Here is a 15,782-nt window from a genome sequence, read left to right on the forward strand (position 1 = left end):
CAGCTATATGGCGGCAGTTTGTAAATAATCGAGTCTGGATCAGACAATCCGGTGATTGATATCATGAACATCGATCCACGCAATTGGGATCGATGACATGCATCAACCAAGACATCGAGCCTGACCATCCGATCCCGTTAGTAGTCTCTCACGACAAGCATAGTCGCCTTCTACGGCAAGAATGGGTTGCTGAAGACCTATTCAATCCCGGATCTTCACGGGTCATATTCAAATGTAACCAAATTGCATCTATGTATCTATGCACGACCACCTAAGCCTAGACACGCAGAATCGGAGTTTTAATGTTAATGTAAATTATTTTTAAAATATATTCTGTCTTTAGGTACATGCGTCTTGTGACAATGTTTTTGCATGTACATAACACCCGTGAAGTTTTGGGGTAGAATAGGTCTTCAGCAACCCATGTTTGCCGTAAAAGGCGACTATACTTGTCGCATGAGGCGACTAACGGGATCGGGTGGTCAGACTCAGTGACTTGGTTGATGAATGTCATCGTATCCCATTTGCGTAGATCGATGCTCATAATGCCAATCGCTGATTGTCTGGTCCAGACTCGATTATTTACAGACTGCAATCAAATAGCGGGAATATTGCTGAGTGCGCCGTTAAACAACAAACAAGCATGTACATAACGGTAGTCGTAACGGACAGAACAGAACTGTATTCACTCAAGGCAACACAGCATAGCATGATGACATCGTTATCAGAGATCAATATACAGGTAGATACAGGACAGTAACCATTGATCGTTGTCATAGTTACCCAAATGTAATTATTCAATATGTAGCAATACCGCTAATACACTTTAATAATAACTTAATGTTGGGACGGGTTAATGGATAGTGTTTTGTCCATGGTATATATATATAGCAGTGACAACTGGGATTCTTCTTATTTATAATATATGTTGCTAATGGTCTGCCGGATTCATGACGACCTTGGGCGGACTCGCCATGGAAGTTGATCGATTATAGTTGGGCGTTGTCCTTCAGTTGATGATCAGTGATTTTGCTTGAGACAAATGGCACTCGGATATGTTTTTTTATGATTTTAAACCTGTTTATACATTACGTATCATTACTTAAGTAGGAAAAACATTCTTTAGGATATTTTGGTGAAAATCAGTCAGTATCCTACAAAATGAGCCTTTATATACATGTCGTGATAAATTGTAATTCTACATGCGAATTGTTCCAATTTTGTTTAAAGGACTGCACATTAAAATATAAATAAATGTTAAACTCACTGGCTTCATGGCACGATTGTAAATTGGCCATGGGTATCTTTTACGTATGCTTCATTTAACACTGAAGCCCAGTAAGACACGGAAATATCCGAACATCTCCGGAATTTGTCGGCACCAATATGCTCATGGATAGGCTGAACTGTTTTTGTTTACTTTGCGTAGGGTTATACCAACAATGCACTTAAGGAAGTGATTTAATTATGTACTTATCAATTCACTTTTTTGTCGAGTCTGAGGACGGGGAAAAGGTTGACGGAGAACGAAATAAATGCCAACATGATTTCTTTTAAAGATTTTTAAGGATGTTTTCCTTTGAAAATGGTCATGTATCAATGTTTGATAAGTCGTTATTATAATGCATTATCTTAACCAATGCTTGGTTTGTCCCAATCATCTGTCTTCAGCTATTTTAGACAAGGCAGTAACATAAAAGAATTAATTAAGGAGGTACAAAAGTTTACGGATTAACTCCACAGAATTATCATTTTGGAACAGAAAGTCACTCCGGACAGATAATCCTGTATATTTTATGTGTCAACCAGTACATTTTCATTAAAATAAATACTTGAATTTATGTCGAAAAATATTTGTTTGACGATCACGCTAAAAACAGATATGAAAACATTGTGTTCCAATGACGTCAAAACTCATGTGACGTCATGAACAATGGATGGTGTTTGTGAGGTTGCACGTATACAATAATCCAAAGTTGCATTCACTTCTCTTTCTGGGTAAAATATAACAATGACACCGAGCTCCAGTTCAACAATGGGAATGTCATGATTAAAATTGACAAGCTCACTTTGGGAGGGTCATATAATTATAATAGGCAAGGCGGTCGCATATAAATACGGACAATTTGGGAGTGTCATAGATATAATATGTTTGTACACGCATTGCACAAAATCGTTCCCTGAATCTGTCGGATTATCTTTAACACTGAATTGGGATTAACTGTGATTATTGTATTAAGATTATATGGGACTTAACTGACGACAGGGGACAAAATGATAGTAAAAAATAAATTGTTTATGGGTCTTACTTTCGAATCCAATAAAACATATTTCATTCAATTAATTTCAGTATTACACTTGTTTGTGCGGCCACTAGGCCTCATTTATATATACGACTATATAAACGTATTAAGAAATATATATGAATAGTTTATATATAGCCACGGGCCCACATGTATGGGTCCGTGATATCGCGGAACATGAATTTGGGGTAAAATAACTCAAAATTAGTTCACGAACTATTCAGAGTGATAATTCAACACAAAGAGGTATAATTAATTTTTATCACCTGTATATGCCATCATAACAACAGCAAAACCCCTGAAATCCAATCCGACCGACCCCCATCTCGCTGCACCCTAAATACGAAATGCTCCCTTGGACACGTCGAAACAATCTCCTCAATACACCGTGGGAAACTGCCGACACTCTGGTGAGTTTTCCGCATTTGTTTCGTTTCCGGGCTTTTAGGGACCTGTTCAGTTTTATAGATGCTACACGTTGTCAACCACATCGATTTTGAATGAATGCTGAAAGGGTTCGATGCAGAATCAGCGCAAACCCGTAGTTTGATAATGTTCTTCCAACATGCAACAAGCACTAGAAACCCTTTTGACCCTACAGCGAGTTGGGGGCGGTGACTGGGTTTATTTCCGCATTGAAAGGCTCTTGCTTTTGTCGTGTTCAGCGAGCTTGTGTGCGATACTCCCAGACTCGGTATTGTTGGTTTTAGTCTTTCTCTCACACTTAGAATGTTGGAGTATACAATTATTGGCATATTTACTGTATTTGGGGATTCTTTTTCATGTCTGTTACTAATTTATTCCGCCAGGAGTCGCTCTGGCTGGGCCCCTAGGGGTGGCAATATGGCGATGTGACTGAAGATGCGATTTGATTACAAAATTGTTATGGAGCCTGTTTTGACAACTTTTAAGCTAATTTGTAACAGACAGATTGTTGTTATTGTTCCTTAATCCGGTAAGAATAAATTACTTCACCGTGATTGTATTGACTGTTTGCACAAGGGGCTTCGAGGGATTAAGGGAGCAGTCATTATTTCGTGTAACAACAGGTGCTCGTCTGCTTGGTTCTTCATTGCTTAGGAATGCTGTTTGTTCTATATCTATTTGTCGGGAATCCAGGTGGAACGTTTGGCGCATTGTGACTCTTGTTTTGCGTGTGCATATTTTAAGTATATTTCATGTGCATTCATGAATTAATAACATTAATAATAACAACAACAACATGTATAATACCATGATAAGTTGAAAACTGGATCCTATTTGACATGGCTCTATCATATTCTGTGTTGATCTTTGTATTTGTTTACATATATTGTCTTGAGATGGCATGTTTGTTATCACTGAGGCTTAGCTACAAAGATGAGGGCAAATTGATAGATACATATTATTTTTAATTCTTCATTGACTTTTAGCTTACATGTGATCAGTGTATTTACATATTATGTTGATACAAGCTAAGCATAAGTTAACAACAGCTCATACGGGAGGATTTACACAATAATGGTATTTCACTTCTTAACATTCTCTATAGATTAATATTTTTGAAAATTGCACAATTGTTTGACATTCTGTACATTAAATAACTGCATTGATTTAAAGACTGATAGATTATTCCATTAGTAAGGCTTGAAAAACAGAATCTTAATGTGATAAAACATGTGACAAATAAAAATAAAATGAAACTTGTCTTCTACACTATGTATACAAATGGACACGCCCTGGAACTAACTTCTTAATCATGTTAATGTTGATACCTTCTATTTCGATAGCTAACTCATGTGTTGATATTCTAAATTCATACGTTTTCTGTATGGTAATGGTATTGGTTTGCTCAAATAGTATTGTAAGCTAAAAGAATCTAGAAGATGTACATACATTTAACATTTTGATTACACAGAAAGTGGACAAATTTATTGCCTGATCTATAGTTCTCTATTTAATAATGAAAAAAAAGAAAAGAAATAGAAACGATAAATACTTAACCAAATGTTTTAAGGTTCTAACATGTTTAATTTCCTACATTTGAATATTTACTTTTAAAAGCTTATCTGCCTCCGAGCTTTCTGCAATCAAGAACATGTGGAAATTGTTACTATGTTTCAGTGTTTGATGTGCATTTTACATATTTAGAACTTTGAACAAAAAGCAATTGTTATTATCATTGGGGAAAAAAAGTAATTCAAAAATATGATTTTATAATAGAGCAAAATATTGTGCAGAGCTCCAGATAAGATCTGTATATGTGTAAAATACTTATGTAAATTCACTATTACCCAATTAAGTTTGAGTTCCATGCAATCATATAAAAGCACTGTGCATAATTACTGAATGTGGCCTTAATGCACAAAAGTGCGACATTGTGCTATGGTAACTTATCATTGTTATGAGCTTACTAAAAGATACCAATCTCATTAAAATCAGATCTGAGTTCTCGCTACCGCGAAACAAAGATCTGAGGACACGCATTATGGGACACGTCAGAACGACCTTTCATCCGACCAATCATAGCGTCGCTTACCAGATCTTGAAAGTGACAGTTGGAATGTTATTTCTAATCATGCAACCATGTAAACTTTAACACAGGGTATTCCGAATGATAGTTGCGGGTTTAATGACTGAATCCATACAATCTAGACCATCTATTAGCCATTCCAGAATGTCCTTTTGTTCACGTTTCAAATTTGTAATCGAGAATTTGTCAAAATATGTTTCGAAGCGTAGTCGCCAGTTTGAAATGAGTGCCGTAAAGCACGCGAAAGCTGCCTTCTGATTGGTTAATGTCGACTTCTTGTCGGTCATTCCATTGGTCGGTCAAAGTTCGCGAAAGGTTGTTCTGACGTGACCCGTAATGGGATGTCCTCCGATCTTTATTTAGCGGTTAGCAAGAACTAAGATCTGATTTTAATGAGATTGTAAAAGATACATAAATAATATGAAGATACATAAAGATACTTGTGTGTGAGTAAAATACTCAATGGTATCTGAAGCACTAATGTGATATGCAAAATGGATGAGCTGGTGGCATGCATACACTTGGGTATACCAATATTACCATACAGATCTGTGCTGATAATTTTAGGATGCCATGACTTTGTTCATTTAACTATTGAAAGTGTGGTTTATAACAGTATGGTCAAGGTGAGTAGTTGCATAATTGGTATAAAACAACATTCACTCATTAAGTAGGAGGGTCACATAGGTTTTAGAATCTGCTGGTCATCTGACTACATCGCAGATTCACCGCAATTGGTCTGCTTACATCTTTGTGCTTGTGGATTTAACCAAAGTGGTAAACTATTACGAGCCTTGTCACATTATGCTTTTCTCTGTCCTGTTATAACTGTAATGCTGTTCCAAATGGAGTAAGACCCATCGCAATCACTGAAGATCCTGGTTAGAATAGGTCTTTAGGCAACCCAAGCTTGCCGTAAAAGGCGACTATGCTTGTCGTAAGAGGCGACGAACGGGATTGGGTAATCAGGCTCCCTGACTTGGTTGATGCATGTCATCGTATCCAAGTTGCGTGGCTTAATGCTCATGATGTCAGTTACTGGATTGTCTGGTCCAGACTCGATTATTTACAGATATAGCTGGTATATTTCTGAGTGCGATGTTAAACAACAAATATCAGTCACTGAGGTATTTTCATAGCTTTCTTTTTCTGTTTTTTAGAAGACATGGAACAATGGCGTAGGTGATGATGACTTTTCCAACTGGCTATACCTGAAACCTGACCTCTGACCTGTAATCCCACGATGCGACCCAAAGGCAGCACTAAAAATGCAGTGCAGGTCATTACACGCTACATGTGTCGATTCTGTGGCCGGCAGTTTCAGAACCTCCAAGAGATGCAGACTCACACACAAGTGCACTTCAGCGAGAAGCCGCCACATGCTTGCTATGTGTGTGGCCGCACGTACCGCACACCATCCAAGCTACAACGACACGTGCGTGTACACAGTGGGGAACGCCCATATGCCTGTTCCATCTGTGGAAAAAGGTTCACACGATCTGACCATGTGAAACAGCATCTGAAAGTGCATATGCCACAGCGGCAAAAAAATGTGTGTCGTTTGTGTGGGATGAGGTTCATGAGGCGACAGACACTTCAGGCTCATCTACGGAGCCATGGGATTGTTCAGGTGGGTAGGCATGTGATTATGTCAATGAAATGTTACAAAATTTTATGTCTGTTTCCCTATCTATTTTTCTGTCCATGGAGATTCTCCAAACAGAAGAGGTTCCTGGTAGTAGTAAGCCATGCTTGTCATAAGAGCCGTCCAGTGGAGAAAGGGTGGTTACAATGTATGACCTTTTGTGCCGTCCAGCGAAAGGACACATCAATGCATCATGATACGTCAAGTTTCAAAACAACTAGGCCTGTGAAGATTCCGGGGTAGAATAGGTCTTCAGCAACCCATGCTTGCTGTAAAAGGTGACTATGCTTGTCGTAAAAGGCAACTAACGGGATCGGGTGGTCAGGCTCGCTGACTTGGTTGATGCATGTCATTGATCCCAACTCGATTATTTTACAGACCGCCGTTATATAGCTGGAATATTGCTGAGTGCGGCGTTTAACAACAAACAAACAAACAAACAAACAAACATCAATACAACTATCATATAACAAGTAAATGTTAAGTAATGATATGTTACATTAGTCAGGTAGTTACTTAAAGTCAAAAGCCCCAATCTGGTTAGAATTTATTTTGGTCTCACTTCAAAGAATATTTCATGGATGCAAGTAAACCTGAAATATATTCTAACCTGAAAAGCTATAACATATAGGGAGACCCCTAAAAAGTTTGAAATTTTACCAGTGAACAGGATACCTTTAACATCAGACAGACTGACTTGCATCTCCATTAGTTTGCTGACTGCCGTGTCAAACAACATTCACTAACTGTGCTTGTCTATTCAGGTTTTCTCTTGTAACCGGTGCGGAGAAGCATTTGAATCAGCGCTTCAGCTACACCACCATAAGGAGACTCATAGCAACATCTTCTATGGACACAGCAGTGATGGCCTTGATGCAGAGGGGGGATTGCCAATCAGCATCAAACGAGAGCCAGGGGAGGGGGGGGAAGTAGAGGAGAGTAGACCCATTCTTGGACTTGCCAAGTTCGGTCTTGGACCTCAACCAGATGTCAAAGAAGGCCTGGATGGACAAGTGAGAGAGGAGAGTAACAACCCAGCTGTCCTGGCCAAACAAGCACTTGACATGGCCTTGAAGGCTCAGGAAGAACCAGAATACTCAGAGGAAAAACCTAGTCAGGTTAATGGACACTTAGGGGATGATGATGAAAGCAAGTCGATTGTTATTGATAATGACATTGCTGAACAAGATGATGAAGATGTTGAGAATGATAATGATAATGATGGGCCTTCTGTTTCAATATCTAACTGTTTCTCCCTAGCCGAGGGTGAAAACTCCATTGCCGATGTAGATCTTAAAGAATTGGAAGAGGTGAAAGCTACAACTTTCAGTGATGGCATGAAGATGATCCTGATTCCTTCAGATATCGCCGATGAGGACAAATCGGAGGATTCCAATGAAGAAGCAGACGATGCTTCTGATAAGAAAGATGATGAAGATGAGAAGAAGGATGATGATAATATTCAAGTAAGCAGCTCAGCAGACGTGTCATCATCTTGTAACCGTGGAAACCGGGCATCTGGTCATCTTGTCTCCCTCCTTCCAAAACCTCCACCAATCATAGCAGCTCCATCAATGAGAAAAGAAACACTGAGCAACCAATCAACATCATACATCAACATGAGAAGCCTTTTAACAGCAACACCAACACAAAGCATTCGACCATCTCGTCCAGAACCGCCATTGCTCTGCATGGGAGTTCCAGGGTTGTCATCGGCAACAGCAGGAGGCAAGAGTTCAGGGTATCTTTTCGGAAAGAAGATGATCCGGTGTGATCACTGTTGCATTTGGTTCGAGGACCATTCAATGAGTCTTCTTCACATGAGTCTTCATTCGGCCGACCCATCTGATCCTTTCACGTGTCGCAAGTGTCTGAAGCGCCTCGGGAACCGCCTGGAATTCATGGCTCACATTGTCTGGCATCTCGACCCCAGCATGGAGGAGAGGCTTATGAAAAGTTAGTCAGTAACGGCCCACTCAGATATCTGATCATGCCATTTTCTTGATTAAGTATTCCTTTTCAGAAGATGTCAGTTTTTATGAAAAGGTGTCATGGATATTTTATAAAGTGCCCCATGCCATGACTAAGATAAGAGACTACATATCATTAGAACAATATTGAGATTCTTATTTCTACCAGATAAGTGTCCCACCCTTTATCAGCTGTTTATGAGTACTCTCTGTTACAGAGTTTGTCTATTTTGCTTGCATCCTCCCTGCTTGCAAAAATACAGTTGTTTTTATTAAGTGCAACAGTCCCTGAAGGGGTTCTCTAGGAAATCATTTCTGTAAGCAATAATTTGTTGACATAATGTAAGCATGACTTAGGATCACATTCAGGCATGGCTATTTCTCCAAAAGGCCATAAATGGCTATTTATATGTATTGGGAAATATCTTCCACAATTACAGATTATAATAAACCATCTTTAACTGTAAGCAAAAGTCGAGGTCCTGAGAAATAGAACTAGCTATTTAATGAAACACGTATCATTAAATTGCTCTCTATTGATCTGCAAGTAAGCACATCTGTACATGCAAACATAGGAACTACTCAACTAACTCACCGATAGTATGCTGATAAAGATACTCACATGCCTTGCAGAAACCTATGTGCCTGAGACAATTATTTGGTTGAATATGGTAATATGGTATACAAGTGTACATTGTGGTGAATGCAGTTACCAGTTAGGACAACATACACATGGTAGTAAAACTGTGTTACACACGATTCTTTCAACAAACAGCTGTGAAAGGAGGGATAAGTATCTTGTTGAAAAAACTTTTAAGATTAGTGAGAGAAAAGAATTATTTGAAACTTTTTAATATTGCAATTTATGAAACTGTAGAATTCAATTTATCATCTGAAGCGATTAACACTTTTTCATGGGTTTGGCTTTGTTGGTTGGAATAAAGTCTCATGTGATTTCTGGTTTGATTTTGAAAATATTAACCAAGAAATATCAGTATGGTCAGATATAAGGTGCTTTGTGTTTCAACATGTAATTATGCACAAATTATCTTGCCCCATATATTATAGATACTGCTTGTCCATGACATGCAGGAACTTCACTGGAATATTAATCAATGTTCTGTTTCATGGTGTGATACAAAATACATCTAAGCAATTTTAGCAGAGCAGAAACGATAATTATATCATAATATGTTTCTTGTTTGTGTATTGTTGACTTCTGAAATGTGCCTATACACTCTTTCTATTTTGTACCCTCAAGTACTTGTTGCAACAATTGTGATATGACTGTTATTGATTGTGGGTTTGTATTTCATCACTCACATTGAAGAGTTATCTCCCTTGTATCAGTGGTTTATCTCACTGGAGACTTTTCCAGGTTGGTTATCATTGTTATATTTCAGAAAATATTCAAGATATTGAGTTAACTTTATTCATACACCTGTATTTTTGGAAATATTTTGAATAGGTGTATTTGGTATGATTTCTGAGAAAATACTTAAATTTGACAATTCTTTTATTCAACAAGTTAGTCCTCATCTTAATTTAATTTGATTGCATGTATTTCAGAAATTTGATTTTCATATGGAATCGCATAATTATTTAGGATAATCTTCAGATAATCTTATTCTGAAAGGTACTTCCTGTTTAATGTACAATGCACTGGGGCTGAAACGATTGCCTGGTAAGTAGTAGGTGATTACTCAAGTACTCTAGGAGTCAGCTCCCTTCTCTATTTAAAAAATGACCACCATGACAAAGTTGGTAGACAATGTTTATCCCTCTGAATCCACCATGTGGAATTTTTGCAACCAGAACACAAGAGACTGGCCATTCAATACTCTAGGGAAGTCTGAAATTTTTGTTAGAGACAAAATATATTTTCGGCCAGAGACATATGATGAAATTATTATTTGAACCACAAAACAATTTTTTTAAGACACATATTTGGCTCGCTTTCCAAATATCAAATAGTTTTAACGGTAATACAAACTGAAGAATACGCAACTCAGTATATGGGTAAAAGTTTAGCGAGGAACGCTTGCACCAAAGCCACTAAAAACTTCGACACTTAAGACTTCAAATGTGAATATTTGAGTATTCATTGAGCACTTCATGGCAAGATCAGTCCAGGAAAACAATACTACATTGTACCTCTTATAATGCACCATACCCAAATCCTGCTAGTAAAGGAAATTACAAATCTTTGCATATTCCACTGGAAAGTTTAAGATCGTATTTATTCCTCATTAACATGCATTTGTAAAAGACTTTTGTTTTTTGTATTCTACATTTCTTGTTTTTGTACGCACCGCTGTATTACAGTGTTATAAGTATTTTATATATATATATATTTTTTTTATTCAAAATCAAAGTCTTTTTTTTCAAAGTAGGAAAACCATCTTTTGATAGATATCAGGGGTGTGGAAATACAATTTGTAATGTGTCCATCCTGGAAGAAATGATTGTCACACAAATAGAAATGTTCCGTTTGATCATCGATGGACAAATAATGATATTGACTAGCAACTATCATCAAATTTCCAAACAGATGATTTTGCCGAGTTTTATATTAGAAAACTATTGCCAAAACTATCCTAGAATACGGAAAACAACCATTGACTCTATATATGTAGATAGGGATAGTTCACTTGTCCAGGGACATGTGAACATTGCTAAGATTTCCACAGCCCTGGAAAATACTTTCGTTTATTATCTATGAATCACAAGTGCACATTTTCTTTAGCATGTGGTTTTCAAGTGTAGTGTTTGAATCATTGTCTTTGTTTACAGTTTTGCATGTTTTCTTGCATGACAGTAGAGAATATAGAATATTTATTGTATTTGTATGAGATTATTGTTTAATTATTGATATTTTGTCGTATTTGAGTGTTTGTATTAAAAAGCACCGTTTTCCCATTTTTCAAAAGAGGGTCAATTTAGATGCATGGTAGTCAGAAAATGAACACAAAGAGTAATGTCATATTCTTTCTTTGCTTCTCCTGATTTTCGTTACCTGTAAACTGTTTTTGTTACAAATTAAGAGATAAAGGAGGTAGCTTTGTGGTTCGAGTGTTCGCCCATCATGCCAAAGATCCAGGTTCAATTTCCCACATGGTTGCAATGTGTGGTGCACATTCTTGGCATCCTTCATCGTGATATGACTGGAATATTGGTAAAGGGCGTATTATTCAACTCATTCACTTAGAGAACTGAGGTAGAGATAATTTAAGAAAACATAACCGTTACCATGGTAACATTCTGTTGCCTACTGCTAATGTAAGCTTGCTGTAGCACAATCATCTATGAATAGCACAAGATCATGTTAAGATGACTTAACATATTTCAGTCATTAGTTATTTTCTGAAGGCTCAATGTCTTCTCTCAAAACAAAGGAGAATATATTTGTTTTCAGTGTTGGAAGAAATATTGTTCGCATAATATTCTGTGTAGATGAAGAATATAGAAACAGGATAATTTATGAATTGATTTCAACATGCATTTTATTGAAATTGTTATTCTTCTAAAAGAATGTGTTTTTTAAGACGATGATCAGATGGAATTTATGCAGTGTTAATTTATAAAAAATGTCAAACAATTGTCTTTGAAACTTAGTGCTCTAGTAAAATTAGCTGTGAATGTATACATGAAATTCAAGCATAGTACATTTTAAGGCGATGTGATATGAAAATATTTGACACTATTGTATGAAAAGCCTTCTTTTTATTTTATTATGTTGTTTATTTAATCTTATGTTTGTGTTTACTTTTACCTGTTAATTACTCTGAATAATTTAATTTTCTTCTGTAATTTATCACGTGTCTTCTAGTCTTGTGGTAGCTCTTAGTTGATATTTATGAAGGTTTGTTCTTGTGTTTGTCAAGTCAAATATGAAAATTTGATAGTGAGGGCATGTACCAATAGACTGGTACTCTGGGAATTTGTACAAAATGTACAATTGTTTGTTTTTATTCAAGGAAAAGTATATATTTGCTATTTAAGACATTTTAGACAGGAATTATTGTGACAGTCACAAATTGATTTCATCACCAGCACTTCAATTATTTGCCAGACATCTGAACTGTACTATAGTATAGGCTGGAAATACAGATGTAGATGGTATCCAAAGTTTGGAAATTAACCTGTCAGAGTTGGCTTTGCAGTACTTGAAATAATTGGTTGAAAAAGCACCACTTAAAAACAGGATTTTTATTTCTTTAAACTTACTACATGTGTGGTTATGGCTAAAATGAATGCAACCAAAGACATATGTCTCAAATTGTTACAATCATGCAAAGAAAGTTGATCATCACCCCTAAGGAGAGTACAGTAGATCATTTGTCTAAAGTGCAGTAGTTTGCTGAGCAGAGTTGTCTTTACTGGTTACACCAGGATGCACTGGTTTGGATTTGAATCCTAGATTCGTACACATACTCTACTTGAAGATGACACATGTAGGATGACATTGTCGCCTCAGGTCACCCATCTGGTGAAACCTGTAGATGTATGTATTTCCAGCATGAGGGATGTTAAGTGTTTGACAAAAAGTAGTGAAAGGGAAGTAACTCTTAAAACATGTTATGCACATGTAGTGAGAACTTCAAATTACTTTCATGTAAATTTGTTAAAATCTGTCTCATAAATATTTTATATGAGATATGAACAGACTGTACTAAATTTAAGACATGTCAGTTGTCTAAAAACAGGTACATGTACATTAATTCATCTAGCCTTCAAGAAGGATATCCAAATTAGCTGTGAGTCATACTTTTGACAAATTCAGATAGAATTAACATTGTCTTTTTATAATTGAAAATATCTAATACCTAATTGCCTTCAGTTTTTTTGGTTATGTGTTAGTCTGAAGTGGGCTCGATCAGTCCCAGCATAATGAATCCTACAGATAGGAACCCAATGCCTAGTGACTCTGTTGTATTTGATCATGTCTGCGACTTCCTGTAGGGTATGGCTCTTGGTGGTGACATCTCATTTTGCCTTTATGATATATTCTAGATATATTTTGTGTAAATGGGTTTTGTTTGTAAGTTCAGTTGTTTGGTAAAGTGTGCTGTTTGGAATTGAGACATTGTAAGAATTATTAACATTTGCTATTCAGGTTATCTACAGGAAGACTTATCAGTGCCAATGTGTGATGTTGGAGTGCTCGTTTTGAGTCAGTACTGCCAAGAAGCTTGCATGCATCTTTGTCAGTAGTGCCCCCAGTTGTCACATGTCATTTAATGTCTATTTATATGATTGCTTTGGCATATTTAACACATCTGTGGGTAGAATTGAAATTCTGTTCTGAAACCCACTGACCGATGCCCCCAGCAAGTGGACCTTTGAGGATCAAAATTCATTCACAAAATAAAAACTTTTGTCTGGCCATTCAAAAATGTAGGTGAAACCTCAATCATTCAATTCTTTTCTGATGGAATAGTACAAATAACATGAGGTTTGAACTGAATTTTTTTAAAGAAAACAGAAAAATATTTCATGTTATAAGTGGGAGTTACTTGGCCCCGAGCCCATTATCCAAATATCACATCCCCCGTAACACTGCTTACCCGTCTCTCCTTATCCATCACACAACCCCCATCATCCTGCATGCATCCCCCTTACACCTTACCTTTACCCATCCCCCTAACCCACACCATCTCTCCTTACTCAGAACCATCTCTCTTTACCCCACAAACATCTCTTCCAACCCCACACCCATCACTCCTTACCCCACACCCATCTCTCTTTACCCCACACCCATCTCTCTTTACCCCACACCTATCACTCCTTACCCCACACCCATCTCTCTTTACCCCACACCCATCTCTCTTTACCCCACACCTATCACTCCTTACCCCACACCCATCTCTCTTTACCCCACACCCATCTCTCTTTACCCCACACCTATCACTCCTTACCCCACACCCATCTATCTTTACCCCACAAACATCTCTCCCAACCCCACACCCATCACTCCTTACCCCACACCCATCACCCCACACCCATCTCTCCTTACCCCACACCCATCTCTCCTTATCCCACACCCTCAGACAAGCAGCAGTAACCTCCCTACCGCCCCATCTATATTCCCCTCTCTCCTGCCCCACCCTCTCCCCATCCCTCTAAGATATTGGCCCCTCCCATTTCTGACTGTACCTTGTGAGTGCCTATCAGCTGTTCATGTGATGTTTGCTAGAGATATAGCAGTTGCTTGTTATATGTTACAAATGTAAGGGAGGGGGAAAATCAGCAGCTTTGTTCCTGAAATCAGATTTTCGACATTTGTAACCCGGATATTTTAAATCATTGTTATTGCAACTATTTCATGGTGAATGAATTAGGCTGTGTATCCCTATCAATGGTTAAATTAGATGTTCATGTTGGAACATGTTTCTCTGTTTTGCTTCAGTGTCCAATCGGTATTTACCGTTACCCAAAACACACCCTTGATCAAAGTGCCAGCTCACCCTTGATCATGGCGGCAGCACACCCTCGATGGTCGTAGCACATCCTTGATCATGGTGGTAGCACATCCTTGATCATGGTGGTAGCACATCCTTGATCATGGTGGTAGCACACCCACGATGGTGGTAGCACATCCTTGATCATGGTGGCAGCACACCCTCGATGGTGGTAGCACATCCTTGATCATGGTGGCAGCACACCCTCGATGGTGGTAGAACATCCTTGATCATGGTCGCAGCACATCCTCGATGGTGGTAGAACATCCTTGATCATGGTGGAAGCACACCTTCGATGGTGGTAGCACATCCTTGGTCATGGTGGTAGCACATCCTTGATCATGGTGGCAGCACACCCTCGATGGTGGTAGCACATCCTTGATCATGGTGGCAGCACACCTTCGATGGTGGTAGCACATCCTTGATCATGGTGGCAGCACACCCTCGATGGTGGTAGCACATCCTTGATCATGGTGGCAGCACATCCTTGATCATGGTGGCAGCACACCCTCGATGGTGGTAGAACATCCTTGATCATGGTGGCAGCACACCCTCGATGGTAGTAGCACATCCTTGATCATGGTGGCAGCACACCTTCGATGGTGGTAGCACATCCTTGATCATGGTGGCAGCACACCCTCGATGGTGGTAGCACATCCTTGATCATGGTGGCAGCACACCCTCGATGGTGGTAGCACATCGTTGATCATGGTGGCAGTACATCCTTGATCATGGTGGTAGCACATCCTTGATCATGGTGGCAGCACGACTTCGATGGTGGTAGCACATCCTTGATCATGGCGGCAGCACACTCTCGATGGTGGTAGAACATCCTTGATCATGGTCGCAGCACATCCTCGATGGTGGTAGAACATCCTTGATCATGGTGGA

General features: G+C 38.4%; 1 protein-coding gene across 3 annotated transcripts; it reads left to right on the forward strand.

Moving 5' to 3' along the window:
* Positions 1-2,666: 2,666 nt before the first annotated feature.
* Positions 2,667-15,401, forward strand: LOC139473391 (uncharacterized). 3 transcript variants are annotated; one of them, XM_071255972.1, is made up of 3 exons: positions 2,667-2,713; positions 5,979-6,445; positions 7,225-15,401. In XM_071255972.1, exons 2-3 carry the CDS (start codon positions 6,059-6,061, stop codon positions 8,419-8,421), a joined length of 1,584 nt encoding a protein of 527 aa, XP_071112073.1. In that variant the 5' UTR covers positions 2,667-2,713; positions 5,979-6,058; the 3' UTR covers positions 8,422-15,401. The 3 variants fall into 3 exon arrangements, with proteins under 3 accessions (XP_071112073.1, XP_071112059.1, XP_071112067.1); XM_071255958.1 differs by having other exon boundaries at positions 2,671-2,713; positions 5,976-6,445; XM_071255966.1 differs by lacking the exon at positions 2,667-2,713 and adding an exon at positions 2,986-2,997.
* Positions 15,402-15,782: the final 381 nt, after the last annotated feature.

This window comes from Haliotis cracherodii, unplaced genomic scaffold, assembly GCF_022045235.1.
Source record: "Haliotis cracherodii isolate W230 unplaced genomic scaffold, xgHalCrac1.p SCAF_1, whole genome shotgun sequence".
Lineage (NCBI taxonomy): Eukaryota > Metazoa > Mollusca > Gastropoda > Lepetellida > Haliotidae > Haliotis > Haliotis cracherodii.